The 23,098-nt window shown below is 38.3% G+C and overlaps 1 protein-coding gene across 2 annotated transcripts in view; it reads left to right on the forward strand.

Moving 5' to 3' along the window:
* Window positions 1-924: 924 nt before the first annotated feature.
* The window catches only part of Marchf6 (membrane associated ring-CH-type finger 6), a 79,772-nt gene continuing 57,598 nt past the window's right edge, over window positions 925-23,098 (forward strand). For both annotated transcript variants that reach the window (XM_026397081.2, XM_026397082.2), the window contains exons 1-3: window positions 925-1,163; window positions 21,584-21,680; window positions 22,480-22,553. In XM_026397081.2, the coding sequence (XP_026252866.1) occupies window positions 1,145-1,163; window positions 21,584-21,680; window positions 22,480-22,553 (190 nt within the window). In that variant the 5' untranslated portion in view covers window positions 925-1,144. The remainder of the gene's footprint in view (window positions 1,164-21,583; window positions 21,681-22,479; window positions 22,554-23,098) is intronic.

Consider the following 23,098-nt stretch of genomic DNA (forward strand, 5'->3'; position numbering starts at 1 on the left):
TTTCATTATTTTTATTTTAATCCTTATTCTGATGGATGATGATCAAGTGAGGGGGGGCTTGCCATTTCTTCCACTAACATAGATGAAAATGTTAGCATTCTTGAATCGATTTTCGCTAAGTCATCTGCATATTGTTTAAACAGTGAGGTTGGAAGACTTCTTTGCTTCTAATCAGACAACTTTAATGTGTGGCCCTTCTAATCTGTAATTTCTTAAGTATTTCTTCATTTAGAGAAAAAGCTAAGGATTACGGCGAGGAAGGGCAATGATTGCAGGCAGAGCTCAGCCTTTCATCATTCTTTCATCAGCAGTTTGGCTCTAGTCAGGTAGGCGGTCCAAACCCAGCCAATTTTCCCTTGGAAGCAGGTGGTTTTGACTTCTACTCGGCGCTTCAAAGAAGTGGCTTCTAGCGAAATGCAGCGGTCTCCCTGGGAGGAATTTCTGCGAAGTCAGTCTTTTTACATTTCAGTGATATTTTGTTACTTTATCAAAACGTGTAATAGATCTACCCAGGTGCTGAACAAAAATGCTTGCTCCGGGCACCAGAATTCCGGGCGAGGGCGGCAGAACCGTGTTTTCCAAGCGCCCGGATCATTGTTAACAGTTCCCCGAAGGTGGGGCCTTTGTCCCACACGCGGGCTTGGGCGCGCGCAGGGCTCGCGGCCTCTCTACCAGGCGCTCGTTCGCGCCACTCTGATCCGCGGCGCCGCGCTTCCTTTGTCCCCGAGAACGCGGCCCCCCAGCTTGGCGTCCGCCCCACCATCCCGCACGGCCTGCACCACCAGGCCGCCCCCCGCCCCCGCGGCCCTCCGCACTGGAGGGCGCGGGCGCGCGACCGCCGGAAGTGACGCCACCTGTCGTTGGCGCCCCGCCCCTTCCGCCGCGCGCCCCGCCCAGGCCTCGCCTCTCGGCCTCCCGCCCCTCCCCCTCCCCGTCGCTCGCTTTCTGTCAGTCTCTCTCCCTCTCCCTCTCCCCCTCTCTCCTGCCTCTCGCTTCCTCTCTCGCACCTGAGCACACGCACCTGCCGGGGCCGGCTCCCTCTCCCTCCTCCCCTCCTTCCCCTCCCTCCTTTCCCGCCCGGCCGGAAGGCTCGGGCCCGGCCGCGAGAGCCTCGCGGCTGCGTCACCGCGGTCCCCCAGACAAGATGGACACCGCCGAGGAAGGTAGGTCGGCGGCGCCGCGGCGCCCGCGCTTGCACCGGCGCCGGGGTTCGGGCTGGGCCCGCGCGGAGCCCGCAGCGCTCGAGGCGGGCGGCGGCGGCGCTGGGCCGTTTGCCCGCCGGGCCGCGGTCCGGGGCGGAGGGCGATCCCCTGCGCGCCCCCGCCGTTTCCCGCCCGCCGCGCGAGGGGGCGGGGGCCCGGGCCCGGGCGCTGCGGAGACCCTGGCCGCGGCCTCGGCGGCGGCGGCGGCGGCGGTCCAGCGCCCGCACCCCTCCCCCACCGCCGTCGCGGTCGCGCTGCGCCCCTGCTCTGCGGGCTCGGCCCCTCGCCACAGAACTTCTTTGTTGACTTTGAAACTTCGCGGAAAATTGGCCCGGCGACGGCCGAGCGGACCGCCTTGACCCCTGCTCGGAGACCGGGTCCTCCGCCGCCTGCCCGGGGGAGCGTGAGGTCCGGACCCGCCGCGGGCGCGGGGGCCGTGCCGCGCGCCGGGCTCCGGCGCTGTCTTTGTTTTGGTGTAGCTTAGGGCTCAGGTTGTGAACCCCCGACACCCCGAGAGCGTGGCTGGAGGCTCTCGTTCCGTGAAGACGTGTTGGGGTCCGGCGGTGCTGGAGAGCTCACCCTTGTGAACCGAGTGCACGCGGCGTGACACCCACCCGGGTGGGCGCCGCACGCCCCGCTCACCCCAGGGTGGCAGGCCCCTCCACAGCAGTAGTGTGCTTCGTCTGCGGTAATATAGTGAGTCTGCAGGGCCAATTATTGATCCTCCGGGTACAGTGCAGAGAGTTTTGTACTCTGAGTATTATATTTGTGGGAATAGCGGCTTTGAGTATTATGTATTGAGATTTTGGCGATTTTAAACGAAAATGGGTCATCGAGTGATGGAGTCCTATAATGAATGATAAAAGTTTGATATTGCCCATGTAAAGAGTTGATAAAATGGTTTAACCTTTTCCAAAGTCTGTCTTAATAGCAACCTCACCTATAGACATGAGGCAGTTTGACAGTTTACAAAGCATACTCACGCACATTCGCATTTGATCCTTATGACAACCCTGTGGAGTGGGTAGGTGTTGATATCTTTTATATTAGATGGAAATTCAGGCTTAGTTATTTTAATAGCTTGTCCAGGGTTCACCCAGGTAGTAAAAAGAGAAATTTAAATCTACGTATTCTGATTGAAAACAGCTTCCCTTTCATCATGCCACAGCTTGTTTATTATATGCAATGAGTGAAGCTAATCGCCACTGGAGACTCTGGGAAAAAATAGTGAAGTGAAACTGCTGAAGATTAGGAGCCACGTTCTTGTTGATAGGTCGACCCTGTATGTGAATTTCCTTCTACATAGGTTTCACGTAGTTTTAGACTCAAGTTTTAATGAATAAGCGTAGTAAGACATGTCTTTATCACTTGATGTGTACTGGCATATTAAATTAAACCCCCATTCTTTTGGCTGTGGCACTTAATTCTTGCATACATTTATGGCATGACGGTAGTCATTGGTAATTCAGTAATTGAGAAACTTGGTGTCTGTGATATCATTAAAGAAACAATGTACTTCTAATGTTTTTCTCTTGAAAAATTATAATCAGGATAAGGTATAAATATTATATATATATATTTTTTTTACTTGAACACTGTTCCCTGTTAAACTGATATTTATTGAGGAGTCAATGTGTGGTAGTATTACATGACAGTAGAATGTATTTTGACATACATACATTGAATATAACTTCCCATTCTTATGGTTGTACATGATGTGGAGTTACACTGGTCGTGTACTCATAATATGAACATAGGAAAGTTATGTCAGATTATTTCTGCTGTCTTTCCTATTCCCATTCCCTCTCCCTTCCCCATCCCATTTAATTCTGTCAGCATTTTTAGGTAGGCAATATCCCTACTTTTCAGGTGAGAGAACTGAAGTTTAGTATGATTTAGAAACTTGCCCCAGGTCACACACACAGTAAATGGCAAGATTCAAACTCGTCTGCCAGACTCCATCCTTAAGTTAGATATTTATAAGTGAATAACAAGTGTCTGATGTTGAAATAACTAATTTTTGTCACTCCCTTCATAGGATGAATCGTTAGTATCAGAGGATAAAGCCTAACTTTGCAGTTGTTTTATAATACTATTAGTCATTAATTTTAATACTTTTCGGGCTGGAGATGTGGCTCAGCGGTAGCGCGCTCGCCTGGCATGCGTGCGGCCTGGTTCGATCCTCAGCACCACATACCAACAAAGATGTTGTGTCCGCCGAGAACTAAAAAATAAATATTAAAAAAAAAAATTCTCTCTCTCTCTCTCTCTCTCTCTCTCTTCCTCTCTCACTCTCTCTTAAAAAAAATTTTAATACTTTTCATACTTTTGTAAAATTTATGAAGTCCTCTGAAATTTTCACAATTAATTTAATCTAAATTAACACTGGGAGGAAAGGGAAAATTGCAGTGGATTTCATGGTAAACAATTATAAAATGAAGATGCCAAAAGCTTATAAACAGTTGTTCCATTTGTTAAGTCAGTTATATTCCGACCAGGTCCTCACCTGCTGCCATCCCTCGTCCCCACCAATGTGGGAGTGAACCATTGAACTCAGGAGCTCTTTACCATTGACCTACTTCCCCAAGTCTTTTTTTCATTTGAGACAGGTTTTTATTAACTTGCCAAGGCTGACCTCAAACTTGGATGGATTCCACCTGCCTCATCTCCCTGATAGCTGAGATTACAGGTGTGTGCCCCAGCATACCTGGTTTAGATTCTTCTTTGTCTCCTCCTCCTCCTCCTCCTCCTCCTCCTCCTCCTCCTCCTCCTCCTCCTCCTCCATCATCAGGGATTGAAGCCAGGGGTGCCATTTGAGCCACATCCCCATCCCTTTTTCTGTTTTATTTTGAAACAGGATCTTGCTTAGGGCTTCCCTAAGTTGCTGAGGCTGGCTTTCAACTTACTTGAAGTCTTCCTGCCTCAGTCTCTTGAGTTGCTGGGTTTACAGGAGTGTGCCACAAGACCTGGCTAAATTATTTCTTAAATAATCTTAGGTTTTTATCTGATTTTAAACAGGTTGTTGTTTTTTCTTGTAGGAGATTTGAAAATATGTGGCTAAACAAAAGAATTAAATATTGTAAAATCTGGTTTTGTCTTCCGTTCTTGAAAACACTAATCATGTGGCTTACTTTTCATTTTAAAAATGTTTTAATATTCTGAACAAAGAGATTAAGAATGTTTATTTAAATACCTGCCATGCACATAGAGGGTAACTCTTATAATAAAGGGGGTTAGATGACTTGTTATTTGAATGTAGTTTGTATGTGGGCAGATGTGTTATGTAAACTGCTATCATCAAATACTTAAACTTCAGAGTTGGAGAAGTGTTTAGATATGAAGTTTCATTTTATGGGTTAGAGTCTTATCCTGCAGTGCAACTGAGATTTTCCAGTTTCAAAAAACAATCTATCTTTTGTCCAAGGGGGCACTTTTCTTTTTTTAAAGGCAAAACATTGCAGTTGGAATAGATGTTACAAACAAGTCTTGACATAGGAAGCCCTCAAAAAGATAATAAACATCTTGCCTTAGTAGAATGCTCACATTTCAGCCCAATGATACATAAAGCTGGTTTTTTTTTCATTTTGCTGAATTACTGTTTGTACTATCAGAACATTACATAAAATCTTATCAGTAATTTTTTGTGGGATACCAAGGCAATTGTACTTTATGCTCTTTGGAAAGTATTTAAAAGATATTAAATTGAAGTGTATTGCAGTTGGTCATGTTCTTTATCCACTATGATAAAAGCTTGAATTAATTTAAATTTGGAAGAAACGAGTTAAAAGGATAGTCAGATGTCAGATTCAGTAGCTAGTCTACTTCATTCTTCTTAAAGAACCACAGATCAGCTTTTACTGCCTTGGTGTGCTTGTGACCAAACAATATTTATGTATTTGATATATTTATTGAACACCTGTTCAGAGCTAGGGATTATTCTATGTGCTTGGGTTAGGGAGAGAAGAAAATAGAGAAAAACCCTTTCATAGAGCTTACTATATTCCAATTAGCTTAGTAGGGGAGGAAGGGAAGACAGGAAGTAAATCCACATCAAATTGTATGATTTAACCAGAGGTTATATATAAATGCTATTGAAAACAGCAAATTAAAAGGGAATAAGGAGTGCTAGGATATGAGGACAGGAGTCGAAGTTTTAAATATGACAGTTCACTAAGTCTTCACTGAGAAAAGGTAGAATGGGATGAATTAGTCTTGCAGAGGCTTTGTGGGTACAGCTTTCTAGGCAGAAGAAATAGCCATGCCTATAGAATGTTCAAGAAATCACCAGGAGAGCAGTGTAGCTGCAATAGATTGAATGACTTGAAGAGAATAAGTATAATACCAGGTCAGAGAGATCACAGAACCAGAGAGGTGTTTGGAGTGGGTGTGAACACATAGGACTTTCTTTGACTTTTACATCAGTGAAATAGGGAGCTATGGAATGGTTTTCAGCAGAGGTGAGAAATTGTCTTGCTGCTTTCTCAGTGGCTACTTGTTTGTTATCAGTTGTTAAACCCACATTTCTGGGAGCTATAATCTGATTGGCCCATCTTAATCCAAGAAGCTGGGGGGCAGTGGGAGAGGTAACATAATAATAAAAATCATGACTATGTCCCTTCTTGAGCTGGGCAAACATCCCAAAAGTTGCCTTCTTCATTGTTGAACTAGAGTACTGCTTAGGATGTTAGGGTTTAACAATTGATAACAAACAAATGACCAGTGACAGATGGGCAAGACAATTTATTTCTTATCTGCTCAAAACCATCCCAGAGCTCCTAAGTGATTGATACTAGGCTAACTGAATATTCTTATCCAGATACCGACTTCCCCTTTCTTCCAGGCTGGGCTTATTTTAGTGGGTTTTGTTTCTCTTCTCAAAAGAAATTAAGATAACTTATTCACTTACATTTAGTATAATATAGGGAAAATGGCAAGAGTTCTTTTTTAAAAAAATATTTATTTTTTTTAGTTGTAGTTGGACACAATAGCTTTATTTATTTTTATGTGGTGCTGAGGATCGAACCCAGGACCTTGCACATGCTAGGCGAATGCTCTACCACTGAACCACTCCTCAAACCAGCATGAGTTCTTAAGAAGGGAATAGGAAGTAAGACAATAAGGGAAAACATTAATTCATTGTATTTTAGATGGTTGTTGTAAGCTAGGCAAGGTATTATAGGAGTTTAAGGCAGTGGAAATGAAAAGAATGTGAATGAAGAAACAAACTAGGATAGGATTAATAGAATATAATTGATTAGATGGTGTAGAGAGAAGTAGTTAAAAATGATCCGTATCTGGAGTAATTTCATCAACCAGGAGTGGGAAAAGTTCAGTTTTGAACATTGCTTTAGTTTTTAAGGACTGCCATGACAAAGTACCATAGGCTGGGTGCTTAAATGAGAGAAATTTGTTTTCTCTTTGTTCTGGAGGCTAGAAGTTTGAGATCAAGCCTTTCTCTTTGACCGAATGTTTGCCTCTCCCTGTGTCTTTGCACTGTCTTTCCTCTGTGTATTTTTACTAGTCTTATAAGGAAATCATGTTGGATTAGGGCCTACATTTAAAACAAAAACAAAAAACATTTTAACTTTTTTTTTTTTTTTTGAGAATTTTTAATATTTATTTTTTAGTTCTCGGTGGACACAACATCTTTTGTTGGTATGTGGTGCTGAGGATCGAACCCGGGCCGCACGCATGCCAGGTGAGCGGGCTACCGCTTGAGCCACATCCCCAGCCCAAAACATTTTAACTTAATCACCCCTCCAAATACAGTCACATTCTGAGGTACTGTTGGTTAGGGCTGCAGTGTAGAGGTTATTTTTTGGTGGGTGAGCAGGGGCATGCACATTTCAGCCTATCACAGGCATAAGTTCTTGAAGGCTTGGAAGGCACCTTTACCCTTATTTCTTATAACTTCATTATAATATTCTTTTGACTTTTCTGTCTCTTTCCCTGCTCCTGTCTAATGGCATATTATGTGAAAATGGGACCAGATTAATAAGGTATAATATATATGCAATAAAGTTATTATTCTTTTAACGTGCAGGTGTATTGTAACACTTTTGACATAAAAAATTTGGAGATTCCATGTCTTTTTTGTTTTTTCATTAACTAAATGTTGACTACCTATTCTGTACCTAGGACCTTTGTTAGCAATGTTTTCTGCATAAATTTTGTTTTCCCCCTTCCTCAGACATAGCAAAGTTCCTAGAGGCACTTGAATTGAATGTAGTGGTCAGAAGCACCCTTGACATAGAATAGTCATTCTCAGAGATTGGATCTCAGGGCTCCTTTACATACTTAAAATTGAGGACTCAGAGGACTTTTTTGTTTACGGGGGCTGTATTTACCACATTAGAAGTAAAAAATGAACTTTATTTATTTATTTATTTATGGTATTAGGGATTGAATCCAGGGGTACTTAACCACATCCCCATCCCTTTTTGTTTTTTTTATTTAGAGAGAGAATCTTAACTGAGTTGCTTAAGGCCTTGCTAAAATGCTGAGGCTGGTTTTGAACTTGCAATTCTCCTGTCTCAGCGTTCCAAGCCACTGGGATTAGAGTCGAGCGTCACTGTACCTGGCAAAAAATGAACTTTAAAAATTATTTAGACTATTTAAAAGTAACAGAATCAACACTGTTAACAAAAAATCATACATGTTAACAAAAATAACTATTAACTATAATGAGTAAGTGTGTTTTCAAAGGGATTTCAGTGACAGTGCTAGCTTTGTTTTAGTTTAATTTTAATTTTTTGGTGCTGGGGATTGAACCTAGGGCCTTGTGCATGTGAGGCAAGTTCTTTACCAACTAGCTATATCTTCAGCCCCTTAATTTTATTTTTTTGAAATGAGAGATTGAACCCAGGAGTGCTTTACTACTGAGCTACATCCCCAGTCCTTTTTTTAAAAAAAAAAAAAAAAACAATACCTTTATTTCACTTATTCATTCCTATGTGGTGCTGAGGATCGAACCCAGGGTCTTGCACGTGCGAGGCGAGCGCTCCATCTCTGAGCCACAGCCTCAGCCCCTTTTTCTTAGTTTTTGACTACTTAAATTTTTTGTTTTTGTTTGGTGGTGTTAGGGATTAAACCCTGGGCCTCGTGCATGATAGGCAGGCAGGCACTCTACCAACTGAGCCACATCCCTAGCCTACTTATTTTTTATTTTAAGACGGGATCTCACTAGGTGGCTGGAGCTGGCCTTGAACTTATGGTCCTCCTGACTCAGCCTCCTGAGTCCCTAGGATTACAGGTGTGTACCACTTCACTGGCTGGCTCTGTTTTATCAATCTCTTACGTCTAGATTATTAAGAGATAATTGGATTCTCATTCTGCCTAGTCTTATAAGGACATAGTCATATTGGATTGGGGTCTACACTGAAAGCTAAAACTAAAAATATGTATGTAATCAAGGATTTAGAGTGTACCTCCTCCCCCCCCCCAAAAAAAAAAAAATGAAAACTCCATAATAAGAAAGCAACCCATCTTAAAAAATGGCCCAAAGATCTGGAAAGAAACTTCACAAAAAATATATATGCATATGAGTGTTGAGCACCTAGCATCATTAGTCAATAGGTAAATGGAAGTGAAAACCATGCAGAAGTATCACTTTACACCCTCTAGGATGGCAGTAATCAAAAGAGACAGTAATAAGTTTGTGAAGATTGTGGAAAAATTAGAACTTTCAATCCTTGTTGGTGTGAATATAAAAAGGTTCAAATGATTTTGGTAGTTCTCAAAAAATTACACTGAGTTCAGTCCCCAGCCCCACAAAACAAGCAAACAAAAACCTGTACATGAATGTTCATAGCATTATTTATAATAGCCAAATAGTGGGAACAATCCTGTGCCCATTAGTTATTGGGTAAATGTGGTCTATATAGAGTGGAGTTCAGCAGTACAGAGGAATGAAGTACTGATAATATGCTACAACTTGGATGAACCTCATAAATATTGTACTGAGTAAAAGAAGCCAGTCACAGAAGACTATATTTATGTGATCTAAATTGTGTGAAATGTCCAGACTAGGCAAATCTACATATAGAGAAAGTAAATTAGTGTTTACCAGGGACTGTGGAGGGCAGATATAACTACTGTTAGTTACAAGGTTCCTTTTTGGGATGATGATTATTTTAGAAGTGGAGTATTAGTGATTATGGTGTATGATTCTGTAAATATAGTAAAAACTGTTGAGTTGGACACTGTTAGTTAATTTGTGGTATATAAAGTATATCTCAAAGGTGTTAAACTGCAATGAACTATCACTACACACCTAATAGAGTGGGTAAAGTGATAATATAAAGACTAACCATACCAAATATTGGTGAGGATGTGGAGCAACTGGAATTTTTGTGTATTGCTGGTAAGAATGTAAAGTGGTGAACTTTTTCTAGGGAGCAGAAAGCAACCCTCCAGGGTGGAGCCCCAAATTTTATGGGTAGGCACAAAGAGGGACTTGGGATACTTGTACAAGGCTTGAAGGGTTGTAGATCCTCATCAATAGTTCTGTGGGAAGGTGGTCATTACAACAAGCCTGTTGATGGGATAGCAGAAGAAACTGCCTCCTTCTTGGATGTCTCTCTAGCACCCTCTACTGATAAAATGTAACTGCAAAAAACAAAAATAAAAAGTTTAATGCCTTCTTACTGAAGGGAATGTGAAACTGAGATGAGATATACTGATCTGGCTTCCTCTGGCTGAAACTATTGGAGCCGTTTCCTGTGCTGCTGAAGTCATCTACTGCTGCTGACAGAGTTGCCACCATCACTTCTGTAGCCACTTTAGGATTGCTAGTACCTGCAATTAACTGCTGCTGCTGGTTTTTGGATGTAGAAGGTAGTTTTGCCAATTCTCTCCTTCATCTGATCTCCTTCCTGACGGAGTAACAAAAGGCTAATTAGCAAGGAGACCAGAACATGTAGTTTTCAGACTTTCAGGAGCAACGGAAAAAATGACTTGTTAATTTAGTAATGACAGTAATCTGGAGAGATAAAGAGAACAACTAAATTCCACTATACAAAGAACTGGGATTTTTAAACTTTGCAAGTCCTAATCTCAAAATCCACGTTTTAAAAAAATAGATACATTGTCACAGTCAAAAGGAATTTTTTCCTATGAAATTTGAGTAGTTAAAATTTTTTATTTATTATTGTAAAAGTAGAAATGAAACATAATACTTTTGGAAAGAAGTGAAGAAACATCATTCATGTTCTTATCTAGCTATTTTTTGCATTTTCTCATTTAAGCTATTGTGTTTTTACCTAGTTGGAAGTAGAATGTAGTTTTATTTTAAACATTTTTTTTAGTTTTAGATGGACACATATCTTTATTAATTTATTTAAATTTTTTTAATGTGGTGCTGAAGATCAAACCCAGTGCCTCATGCATGTGAGGCAAGCACTCTGCCACTGAGTCACAACCCCAGTCCGAGAGTATAGTTTTTAATGTCATTTTTATGCCTTTATTTATTTATCCATCTATTTATGTATTTATTTATATGTAGTGCTGAGGATTGAACCCAGTGCCTCATACATGCCAAGCAAGTGCTCTACCACTGAGCTACGATCCCATCCCCTAGAGTATATTTTTTAAAAGGTCTTCTTTGTTTACTTAACATTATGCATTTTCTCATTGTCATATAGTTATTAAATTTGTTACTTTAAAGGGACTATATATATTTCAGGTAGTGAATATATAAATTTATATATGTTTTTGTTATGTCAGTTACCCATAGATATCTTGAGTAATATTTTTTCAATAATATATTTTAATACTTGTCTGATTGTAGCTAGTAATTATAAAAATTTGTTTATAATTGAATAGTAAAAATCTGTTTACTTAATCTAAATGAAATAAGGTCAAACTTTGATAAATCATGTTTATTTGATGAAAATGGCAGTGTGCCAATGTGAATCCCCCCCCCCAAAAAAAATCCCATATCCCCAAGCTAATGAATCCGTCACTTTCCAAAACAGGGAAGTTCAATTAATATACCCAACCAGAACTCTTTAAACAGTGAAGGTCATCAAAACCAAGGAAAATCTGAGAGAACATCAGAATCCAGAGAAGGCCAAGGAGACATGATAGCTAATTTTATGTGGTTCATGGAACAGAAAAGGGATACTAACAGGTAAAGGAATTCTGAATATACTGTGGACTTTAATGATAATATATCAATATTGGTTCATTAAGTGTTAAGTCCAGCAAATCCTACTAAGATGTTAATAATAGGGGATGCGTGCTGGGTTTTTGGGAACTCTGTATCATTCTCATATTTTCCATAACTCTTAAGTCGGTTCTAAAAAATAAAGTCTCTTAGTAATTTAGAAAAAAAAAAAAAAAGAGGCTTTGTTAAATTCTTTCCAGTTTACCACCAGAAGGATCATGGCGAGATTTTGGATTTTTTTGGTACTGGGATTGAACCCAGGGGTGCTCTACTACTGAGCTACATCTCCAGCCCTTTTTATTTTTCCTTTTGAGACAGGGTCTCAGTTGCTTAGGGCCTTGCTCAGTTGCTGAGGCTGTCCTGGAATTTGTGATCTCCCTGCCTCAACCTTCCGAGTTGCTGGATTACAGACCTGTGCCACCATGCCCAGTTGAGGTCTGAGTACAAATTTCCAAGATAGATAAAGGCTTAAGAGTAATAACATGTACCTACAGCTTTTAGAGTTTCCTTTTTTTTCATAGTAGGCACTTAAAATACATTGTTGAATAGGGTTATTGGCTAGAAAAACCAATGGGATGGGCCAATAAATAAGCGGGCAAGTGAAATAAACAGCTGTTTCTTAGAAGAAGAAATATAAATGGCTAACAAATACATGAAAAAAATGTTCAACATCCTTAGCAGTCAGGAAAATACAGATCAAAACTACACTGAGATTTCACTCCCCTTAGAATGACAATTAGCAAGAATACGAATAGTAGGTACCAGATGCCCTGGGGCACATATATAATCCTAGCATTTGGGGAGGCTGAAGCAGGATAATGGCAAGTTCTCCATGTCAGCCTTGGCAATTGAGACCCTTTCTCAAAAGAAAAAGAGGCCTTGGAATGCAGCTCAGTTATAAAGCATCCCTGGGTTCAATCTCCTGTACAAATAAAACCCAAACCAGTAATGTTATGGCTTAGATGTGGTGTTCCTCAAAATCTCATGTGTTAAGGCAATGCAAGAAGGTTCAGAGGAGAAATGATTGGGTTGTAAGAGTCTTAACCCAATCAGTGATTTTATCCCAATAGGGATTAACTGAGTGGTAACTAAAGTGGTGGGGTGTGGCTAGAGGAGGTGGGAATTGCAGCCTGGCTTTGGGTATATATTTGTCCTTCTCTCTGCTGCCTGATCACCTTGTGAGCTGCTCTGCTCTGTCCTCCTCTCCCTCAGCCTCACCTCTGCCCTGGAGGAATGGAGCGGGCCTTCTATAGACTAAAGACCTCTGAAACTGTGAGCCCTCAAATAAACTTTTCCTACTTTAAAATTGTTCTGGTCAGATCTTTTTTAGTCACAGCAGTGAAAAGCTGACTAAATAATTAATTGAAGAGGAAAAAGGAACAATTAAACTTTGTCAATAAGGAGGGAAAAGGGAAATACTGGGAAATTAATACAATCACTATGAAAATCAGAATGGACATTTCTCAAGAGACTAGGAATGGCTCTACCATATGAGCCAGCTATTTTAGTCATTGGCATTTATAAACAAATTTAAAAGTCAGCATTACTGTAACAATATATGCATACCAGTATTCATAGCCGTACAGTTCATAATAGCCAAGTTATAGAAGTAGCTTGCTCTCCTTCAGCAGATGAATGGATAAAGGAAATATGGTGTGGATATACAATGGAGTTCTATTTGTAAAGACGAATGAAATTATGTCATTTGCTGGTAAATGGATGAAACTGAAGAAAAAACATCATGCTAAGTGAAATAAATGTTTTCTCTCATATTGGAAACCAGAGAGAAGAAAAAAGTGAAAAAAAGGGATTTCAGGGAAAAAAGAAGGGAGAACAGTAAATAAAAGGAGAGAGAAGGGAGAACAATAGGATGGGGGGTGGGGAGAGGAAAGGAAAGGCAGGTACTACAGAATGAAGTTGATCAAATTGTGCCATGTTCATATGCAAATATACTGCTACTAATCCTACTTTTAGGTATAATTATAAAACATCAATTAAAAAGATAGAAGCAAAACTAGCAGAGCAGAGGAATAGGATCATGGGGATGAAGGGGGAAAAGAAAGTACTAGGGAATGAAGTTTATCAAATTATGTATTATGCATGTACAAATATATCCTAATCCCACTATTAGGCATAATTGTAGTACATGAATAAAAACATATATTTAAAAAAAGGTACACTTAGATGAAAAAATTTACCTAGCCCATCCAGCAGAACTGGACCATAGTCAGGGAAACAAAATCTAGAAAGGAAAAAACTCTTTAGACTTATTGATTTGAATGAATTCCCACACTTGAGAAGTTGTAAAGGTTAAAGCAAGGGCTAGAATTCATTTGGATAATACATCATATTCTAAAAAGGAAAAAGAAAAAGTAGGTGCTGATTTCCATGACAGGTCCCAATTTGATAATCCCCATTCACTGGTGGTGTTTTTCTGCTCTCTCCATACTAGACCGTCTCCATTCTTACTAAGGATTTGAAGTTTTTCACTTAAAAAAGTAGTATGTTAGGGACTTTAAAAGATACTTGATTCTAAGCCGTGCATGTGGGTGTACAGTTGTAATCCCAGAGGCTTGGGAGGCTGAGGAAGGAGGATTCAAAGCCAGCCTGAGAAACCTAGTGAGATCCTGTCTCTAAATAAAATATAAAAGGGCTTGAGATGTGGCTCAGTGATTAAGTGTCCCTTAGTTCAATTCGTGGTATCAGAAAAATAAAAGATGCTTGTTTTCTGACATTAGGTATTGAAATAAAATAACAATATTCCCATAGGATAAAATAAAAGAATATTGCCTTTGAAAACCAGGAAGAGAAAAGAAAATCATTGAGCGTGATTTGTGGTTTTATTACACATATATTATCTGATGGGAACTTTAATCTGCCACAGAATGTACTTCATGATTTAGATTTTAGTAAGAGACCTCAGGATGAACCTTTTGTTGATTTTACTCTTCTTGAAGCCTCATCTTGTTACTCTGTTGAGGTTTTGGGTGGTGGGATTGGTCCTTGTATAAAAACAGGTTATCTTTCTTGGCTTTCTATATTGGTAGTGTTTATATTTGCTTCATGTTTTCCCAGAAATACCAAAATCCTGTAAAAAGAAAGGAGAAGTTAAGTTACATTATTTAGGGGGTAGTTACAAGCTTCCTCTAAACCTCAGCAGTTTAAAGCAGCAGCAGGTTAGTTTCTCATTGACACACATTTCATGCTTTTGCTAACTGTAGTCACCTGGAGAAATGACTTGATTCCTTACCAAATGCTTCCATAGCCATTGAGGCAGGAAAGTACAAAAGTACAGTATGATGAATTATATTCATTGCCTCCACTTATATACACATCATTGTAGTTCATGTTTTATGGACCAAAGCAAATCAGTTTTTATGCCTGATTTCAGAGGTGGCAGTGAAGTGCGAATTTCCACCATATACCCAGAGAGGAAAAACCCCAGAAATACTGGGGGAACAATGCTTTTGATATTCATGGTATCTGACAAAATAATTCTTACCAAGTGGATGAAGTAAATGTGCTCATTGGGTACATTTTAATCCACAGCTTCACTGGACCACATTTTAGAGAGGGAATGGTAATTCTCTTTTATTATTTGCTCTTTTTTTCCCACAAGTCTATTTAGACACTACTGTAGAAAGTCTTTTCATTTTAAAAATTAAAAGCTTAAATACAGTAAAATTTACCTTTATTTAATGTCTCTGTAGACAAATGCATGCAGTTCTGTGTCCAGCACAATCAAGGATAAAGTAGTTCCATCACTTCCCCTCCCCAAATATTCTTGTATCCTTTTATGCTATTCCCACCCTTCACTCCCAGTTGCTGACAGCCACTAATATGTTTATTTATTTATTTTTTAGTTGTAGATGGGCAAATACCTTTATTTGTTTATTTATGTGGTGCTTAGAATCCAACCCAGTGCCTCACAGGTGCTAGGCAAGTGCTCTTAACACTAAGCTACAAACCCAGCCCCCACTTAATCTGTTTTTGTTCCTAAGAATCCTTATTGTGGATGTTCCTAAGAATCCTTATTGTGGATGTTTCCAGAATGTCATGAATGCAGTCATACAACGTGTACCCTTTTGAATCTGGCTTCTTTCACTTAATACAGTGCATTTGGTATTTGTCAACATTGTTGCATACTCTCAGTAGTTCATGCCTTCTTGTTGCTTAGTATTGTGTTGTTGGGATGACCCCTGTTTATTCAGTACAGTTGTGTAATTCACAGTTGTGGTTGATTGTTCCAGTTTTAGGGACTGGATTCATTACACATATACACATAGGTTTTTGTGTGAACATGAGTTTTTATTTTACTGGATTAAATCGTTAGGAATAGGATTGCTAGGTAGTATGGTAAGAGGTTTTTGGTGGGGTTTTTTTTTTGCCATTTTAATAGTATGCAGTGATAATTTACTGTTAATTTTTAAAGAGTTTTTATGGCTAAAATATAAATAAGAAAATTTGATATTTTTTTAGATGTAAAATTTAATTGATATTAAGTATACATTGTTGTGCAGCCATCACCATATCGTGATTAAAATTTGCATTTTCATAATGACTTTTGAATTTTTTTCCCATCTGTGTCTCCTTTGAAGAAATATGTGTTCAAATTCTTTGCTAATTCAAAATAAAAACTTTTCTTATTAAGAGCCCCCTAGACTGGGTGCAGCAGCTCATAGCTATTATCTCAGTGACTCGGAGGCTGAGGGAGGATTATCTTTTAGTCATAAGCTTGAGGCAAGCTTTAAGCTTGGAGATTTTGTTTCAAGAAAAAAATAATAATAAGACTGGGGATGTGGCTCAGTGGTTGAGTGCCTATGGGCTGTATCCCCAGTAGCAAAAGAAAGAAAGACTCCAATTAGTAAAGTGGACAAAATATTTGGACAAATAATTTGCAAACAAAGAGAACTTGGTAAATGTTTGGAAATGTTCAACTTGACTAGTGACAAAACTTCTTTTTAAATAGCTGCTGTACTGCCTAGTTATTTTTTAATACTTATTTCAATAATATATGTTTTACTATAGGGAGCAGTCTGCTGTGCAGATGGGAAAATATTTAATAAAGCTGAAAGAGTCTGAAGTAAACATATAGAATGTTGGTATTGTAAAAAAAAAAAGATTCAGTAATATAACTTGATTGCATGATGATTGATAATTGGGGAGGAAGTGTATTAAAGTCAAAGGGAGTGCTTTTTAAAATTGGGACTCTATTTTAATCCTTATTTCTTCACTTAGTTAATAATTTACTTAGGTCTCAACTGAATAGAGTTAGTTAATATAAGGTTTCCAGCCAGTTTTCTGATAGTATGACAGTCTTGTAATATGCCATATTACTTGCATACTGTTTTCTACTTAGTCCGATGTGCCTTGGATGCATTACCTTACCCTACTATATTTACCCTCAGTTTCCCAAACTATAAGATTGGTATTATGAGGATTAAAGAAATAATGCATTCTCATTGCTCAGAAGTCTGTCTGAACATGGTAGGAATTAAATACCATGATGAAGCAGAAAATTTTCTTTTCTCTTATTTTTCATTTTCTCCTGAGAGTTAATTGAGAGAGGAAAAACCCAACAATAACTTAAAGATATTTATTCATGTCTGTGTAATATTTTAATATTTTGATGGAAATAATGCTTTGTGAAATAACTGGACATTTTAATATTTTGACAGGATATATACACATATTTTTAAAAAAATATTTCTTAATTGTCAGTGGACCTTTATTTTATTTATTTATATGCGGTGCTGAGAATAGAACCCAGTGCCTCACATATGCTAGGCAAGTGCTTTACAACTGAGCCACAACCCCAGCTCCTTGACAGGATATATTTTGACAGTATATTCTGTAAAGTATTTACACTGTTTAAAGTATTTCCATGTATTATAATTTGAGGAAAAGCTTATTGATATGTTTGTTCTTTCCATTCTTGTCCACATAGTACATGGATAAGTTACAGAGTCAGCAGTAATTCCTAAATTGAATAGAATTTAAGGAATAAGTATTTCCTTGTGAATTTTTTTTTAATGTTCGTGGAGAATGATTATTAAACTGTCATTAGGATTTTTTGTACTTCATTATAATTTCCTACTGCTGAACATAGATAAATGGATGATTTTAGGAGTTATTAATTACTGCTTGGAAATAGTTATATGATAGAATTCCACTAGGGGTGATTTTTTTTCCCCAGTTGAGACCAAGCTGTCGTTATTTTCATGTAATGAGACTACATAAAATAACAGATGGATTGATGCACTTGTTTTTCCTCTTGCAGAACTCCTGGCCCAGGATATGAATCATCCTTTTGTTCAGTGTATCTTAGCTGTATGCTCTACCCACATGTTAGTCATTTAGTAGCAGTCTTGGTTATCAGTTTGATTCTCATGGTATCACAATGCTTATGTTTGAGTATCCCTTACTTTACTTAAAGATGACCCCAAAATACGAGAGTAGTGATGTTGGTAATCTCATTACAGTATAGTACTAAAATTGTTCTATTTTATTACAAATTATTGTTATTTTTTACTTTGCCTAATTATGAAGTAAACTTTATCACAGGTATATATGTATAGGAAAAATAGGGTTTGGTACTATCCTCAGTTTCAGATATCTCCTGGATTTTTTGGATTGTATTATCCTGTGGATAATGAGAGAGTACTGGATTTCTTTGAATACTTTGTTTAGCTCTACTTTTTTTTCTTTTCTGACTGACATAACTGTTAGATTATAGTTATAGAGGTCTCCAAGGATGTGTTTTTTTAAAAAAAATATTTTTCATTGTATGGACACAATACCTTTATTTTATTTATTTATTCTTATGTGGTGCTGAGGATTGAACTCAGTGCCTCACTCATACTAGGCAAGTGCTCTACCACTGAGCTACAGCCCTAGCCCTATTTTTTAAATATATTTTCTTTCTGTTGTTTGATTATTTTCTTCTGTTGCATTTTCAAATTCACTGATTCTTTCCTCTTTCCTTTTTGTTCAGCTCTTAAGTCTATATTTTACTTAATGTACTTTTGAGTTCTGAAATTTCTGCTTGGTTCTTTTTTATATCTTCTATTTCTTTGCTGAAGCCTTCAGTTTCATTTCTTTCAAAATGTGTTGTAATTGCTCATTAAAATATTTTTATGATGGATGCTTTAAAATACTTGTCAGATAATCCTAACATTTCAGCGTTGACAATTGTTTGCCTTCTCTCATATAGGTTGAGATTTTACTAGGAAACTAGCTTTGACCTTTCGGTCTGATTAAGAAGCTGCACTTCCAGGGATCCAAGTTCTTATTCTAGACCAGCGTTAAACAGAGCTTGAGGCTTGATTTTAGATTTGTTGTGTTTGCTTAGTATTATGTTTGTTAGTTTGTCATTCAAAAGGATGAGGGTCTTTTAAAAGTTAATGTCCTAATTTTTAGGTCTCCCTAATTGGATATTCTGTCACCTCATCCCTGACCTCACCCAGTGGGTATTCCCTTGGAGTGAACAGTGTCTCTGTCGATGAGCACCCTTGGAGCTTGCCACTTCCTTGATTCTACCACAACTTTATGTTAGGACATGCAGGACTGAGGCACCTTGTTGGGGTCCATATTGTGTAATGTAATGAGCCTACCACATAATCAATCCTATGTGTATATTATTATCCTGGTTTTTTTTGCCTTTTTTTGGTGGCAGTTTGCCAACAAGGTCTATGCTTGCCTTTCCCTAGTCCATATTAGGTAGCCAATCAGTTACCCTGTCCCCAGTGGCAGTCTTCATCCATGTTACCCCTGGCCGTGTCCCCACTGCCTTCCTCTACACTATATCCCATGAGACATGCCTGAGGCCTGGCTGGGGGGATGGCATCCCACATCTGGTGTTGCCCACAAGTACTTGTTCTTGCACTCACCCTGCCTAGTTAGTTGATCCTTGCTCAAACACATGCCTGTATCAAAAATTAGTCTGGGGGTATCTAAGTACTTGATATGGTTATGTGAATGGCTTTGGTTGGCATTCAGCTCCTACCTGGATAACTTGGTAATTTTTTAGTTAATTTACATCTGTGGTGCCATTGGCTCTGGTGATTGTAGATAACATAGATCAGTTGCAGAACCCCATCACCTTGTCACATTTAGATGGTGTTGCAGTGCCTTCTGTGGCCATGGAATGTGACTTGGAATATAGTTCATTCTGCAGAGGAAGCCTAATAAACTAATAACTCTATCCAAGGAAGGTAAAGTGGAGTGAAATTTTCTACTCTCAACCCTAGAAGGCAGTGACAAAGATAACACAGGACTCTGGAGATCTTGGAATAGATACTTTTTTTGAGGAGTTCCAGGAATTGAATTGAGGCGCTTTACCACTGAGGTACATCTCAGCCCTTTTTATGTTTTATTTTGAGACAGAGTCTTGCTAAGTTGCTTAGGGCCTTGCTAAATTTCGAAGGCTGTCTTTGAATTTGCAATCCTTCTGCCTTAGCCTCCCGAGCCACTGGGATTACAGGTCTGCACTACTGTACCAGGCAGGGTACTCTAAATCTTTTAAGGAGGGTAATGTAATGAGCCTACCACATAATCATTGAGCCAATGATTACAGGGCGAGGCTGGTGCTGACAGCCAGTTTCAGTGGCCTATATTGAATTTACTGTAGTTAAACGGCTTGTAGTTGATCCTGTCACAGGGAAGGGTTTGTTGTTGGAGCTCCTGTCTGTCTCTTGGGGCCCTCTTTGTTTTCAGCTGTTTCATTGGGGCTGAAGTATACATGTGGAGAAATTGTAGCATCCAGAGCAGCTATAGGCTGCCTGGATACCGTTGCTGGGAACTGTGGAATGGGAATGTGGTTCTGTTTTCTTTTGGAACTTTGTGGAGAATGATTAAGTATAAGGTGGAGGTATTTGTGTTGCACCTCTAGAGCTCTTAAACCAGTGTAAATCTTAAACCAGTGTAAGACCAACTGAAGTGAAAACTTTTGCCAAGGATGTTTTCATTACTCAAGGATGAAGGTGAAATGGGGAGGTTTAAAAAGGGTTAGGTCCTATGTAGTTTTGACCATAAAGGTTGGAAATGCCTTCTATAGACTCTGCCTGCACTTAATTTGAATCAATACTGGCAACTTCACCAGACTGTGCTATGGATGGAGCTTTCTTTGGATGGGATGTGTGACTTTTCTCTTTTGGTGGAGAGATTTGTCTGGTTAATTGATTAATAGCATGAAAACCAGTTAACTGCAGTTGGTATCTCTCAGCTTTATCATGTGGCATCTGTCACCAAAGATTTAAGCAGCCCAAGTCTCTGACTCTTGTGCACATGGTCCTAGGTATCAGCATTTGGCCCTGAGGGATAACTGAGGAGGTCTACATAAAAGTAATAACCAGATTTCAATATGTGGACCTGTGGAGGAGCTTTCCGAAGCGCGTGCCAAGGATCAGTTGTGGTTTTCTTCTGAGCTGTGTTGTTGGCCACCTCAGGCTAAAGAGCAGACAAATGTTTTTCTAAAGCTACTTGGTGTGGGTGGTGGGGAAAACTGTCATTCTTTACATAGCTATAGATCCTGGACTCCCATGGCTTCTGCTTATGGTGGCCTCTGGTTTACCTCTTTCTGACTTGGCATCTTTGTGGTCTAGTCCTCTCAACTCTAAATATGTGTATTTTTTTTAAAGATGTTGATGGACCTTTATTTATTCATATATGGTGCTGAGAATTGAACCCAATGCCTCACACATGCTAGGCAAGCTAGGCAAGCGCTGTACCACTGACCCATAACCCCGGCGCCTATGTTTCTTGTTCTTGTGGAAGAGGTTAGGATAGGGATTTCTATTCTTTGTTGCCACCTGCCCTCCGCTGTTATTGATTTGAGTCCTCAGGTGTATTTTTGTGGAGCTTAAATTCTTAGGACTGTTTAAACTGCTAAAGTATCAGGATTAGAGTTTAAAATTGTTAGAGTACTAATGATGATTTGTTTTTGCATATATTTTTTCAATACTTATAGGAGAGTTTAGTTTTAAAGAAAATCAACAGTTTCTTTATTTATGGAGCCAAGGAACAACTACCTTTGAATCCATTTTCAGAAAACTTAGTTTCAGATACACATTTGCATATCATCTTAATCATGATTGTCAGTTCTCCATGCTATTTTGCCAAGTGACAGATTATTGTTTTGACTAAAAATATTTTTGTATTGGTGGTCTTTAAAAAAATTTATAACCAAGAGTAATTCTATTTTTCTTTTTGTTAACAGACATATGTAGAGTGTGTCGGTCAGAAGGAACACCTGAAAAACCTCTTTATCATCCTTGTGTATGTACTGGCAGTATTAAGTTTATCCATCAAGAATGGTAAGTCATAATTTTAGAAAATTGTATAACTCTGAATTTCAGTTTTGTCATCTACACAAGAAGAATGATCATTTCAGTGAACTTGCTCTATAATTATTTTTAAAATTTTTGTTGTAAAAATTTGAAAAATTGGAAAAGAAATTCCCATAGTTCTTTAAGCCATGCTTGTTATTTTGGTATAATTGTGAATATCCTCTTATTTATTTCTAGCATAGAGAAGTTATTTTATCTTTGGGAAATATTTTCTTTTTTAAGTTTTCAGTGGCATAATAATAGCTTACATGTATGAAATACTTTGTATCAGGAACTATTTTCATGCTTTACACATCCTAACTAATCTTTACATGAGAATTGTGAGGTAGAGTATTATTGTTATATAGACAAAGAAATGAAAGTATAGACAGGTTAAATAACTTTTCTTAGGCCATGTAGTCAGCCAATTAGTGACAGAACTAGGATTCAGACCTAGTTACTAGGTACTAGTATTAACCAGTATTAAAACTGATGATGTTGTTTGGGATTTTCTTATTCATTTAACTCTGAAGAGATTTTAATTTAGGTTGAATGAACCTTTTTAAGAGAAATAATATATGTATATATATTTTTGTCTTTAGCAGTTGTAAATTCTGTAATCTTAGAAGGCAGATAAAGGTTTAAGAATGTTCTAAATTTGAAATTGTCAAAATTGTTAAAAGCTCTATAATATGTTAAGTTTTAATAAAAAACAGAACATTAGTTTTCAGTGAAACTTCAGTTTGTTGTAAATATTGTTTATTTATGAATGTATTTGTAATTACAGCTTAGTTCAGTGGCTGAAACACAGTCGAAAAGAATACTGTGAATTATGCAAACACAGATTTGCTTTTACACCAAGTAAGTTCTTTAGATGTTTTCACATTTGACTATTACTGGCAGCAAAAGGTGTTTTAAATGATTGTAAAGCATCAAATTTTAATTTCATTGTCTTTGATAGTAATAGGAAAAAATGCTTTTTTCATTTAGGAAAATATTTTTTAAAATGCTCATCTAACACACGTTTTATAGGACTCTTTCCTTTTAATTATAGACAAGTTCAAGCATATACAAAGGTATAATGAATTCACATGATATACCCATCACTCGGTGTCACCTGCATCTCAACCCATGGCCTATTTTACTTTGTCTATGCTTCTTTATTTCCCCATCCTTTTTATTTATTATTTTTATCTGACCTTTTAAAAATAATCCTGTCATTTATATTTTCATTTGTACATTTTTTTCAGAATGTGGCTCTAAAAATGTAAGGATTCTGTTTTAAAAAATACATATTACCATTATCCACTTAGAAAAGATAATGATGCCTTGAGTTCATCAAATATTAAGTTTGGACAATCTTTTGAGCTAAAATTATGTGTATATTAGAATAATAGTAATAAAGA

Source organism: Urocitellus parryii, chromosome 1 (genome assembly GCF_045843805.1).
Source record: "Urocitellus parryii isolate mUroPar1 chromosome 1, mUroPar1.hap1, whole genome shotgun sequence".
Lineage (NCBI taxonomy): Eukaryota > Metazoa > Chordata > Mammalia > Rodentia > Sciuridae > Urocitellus > Urocitellus parryii.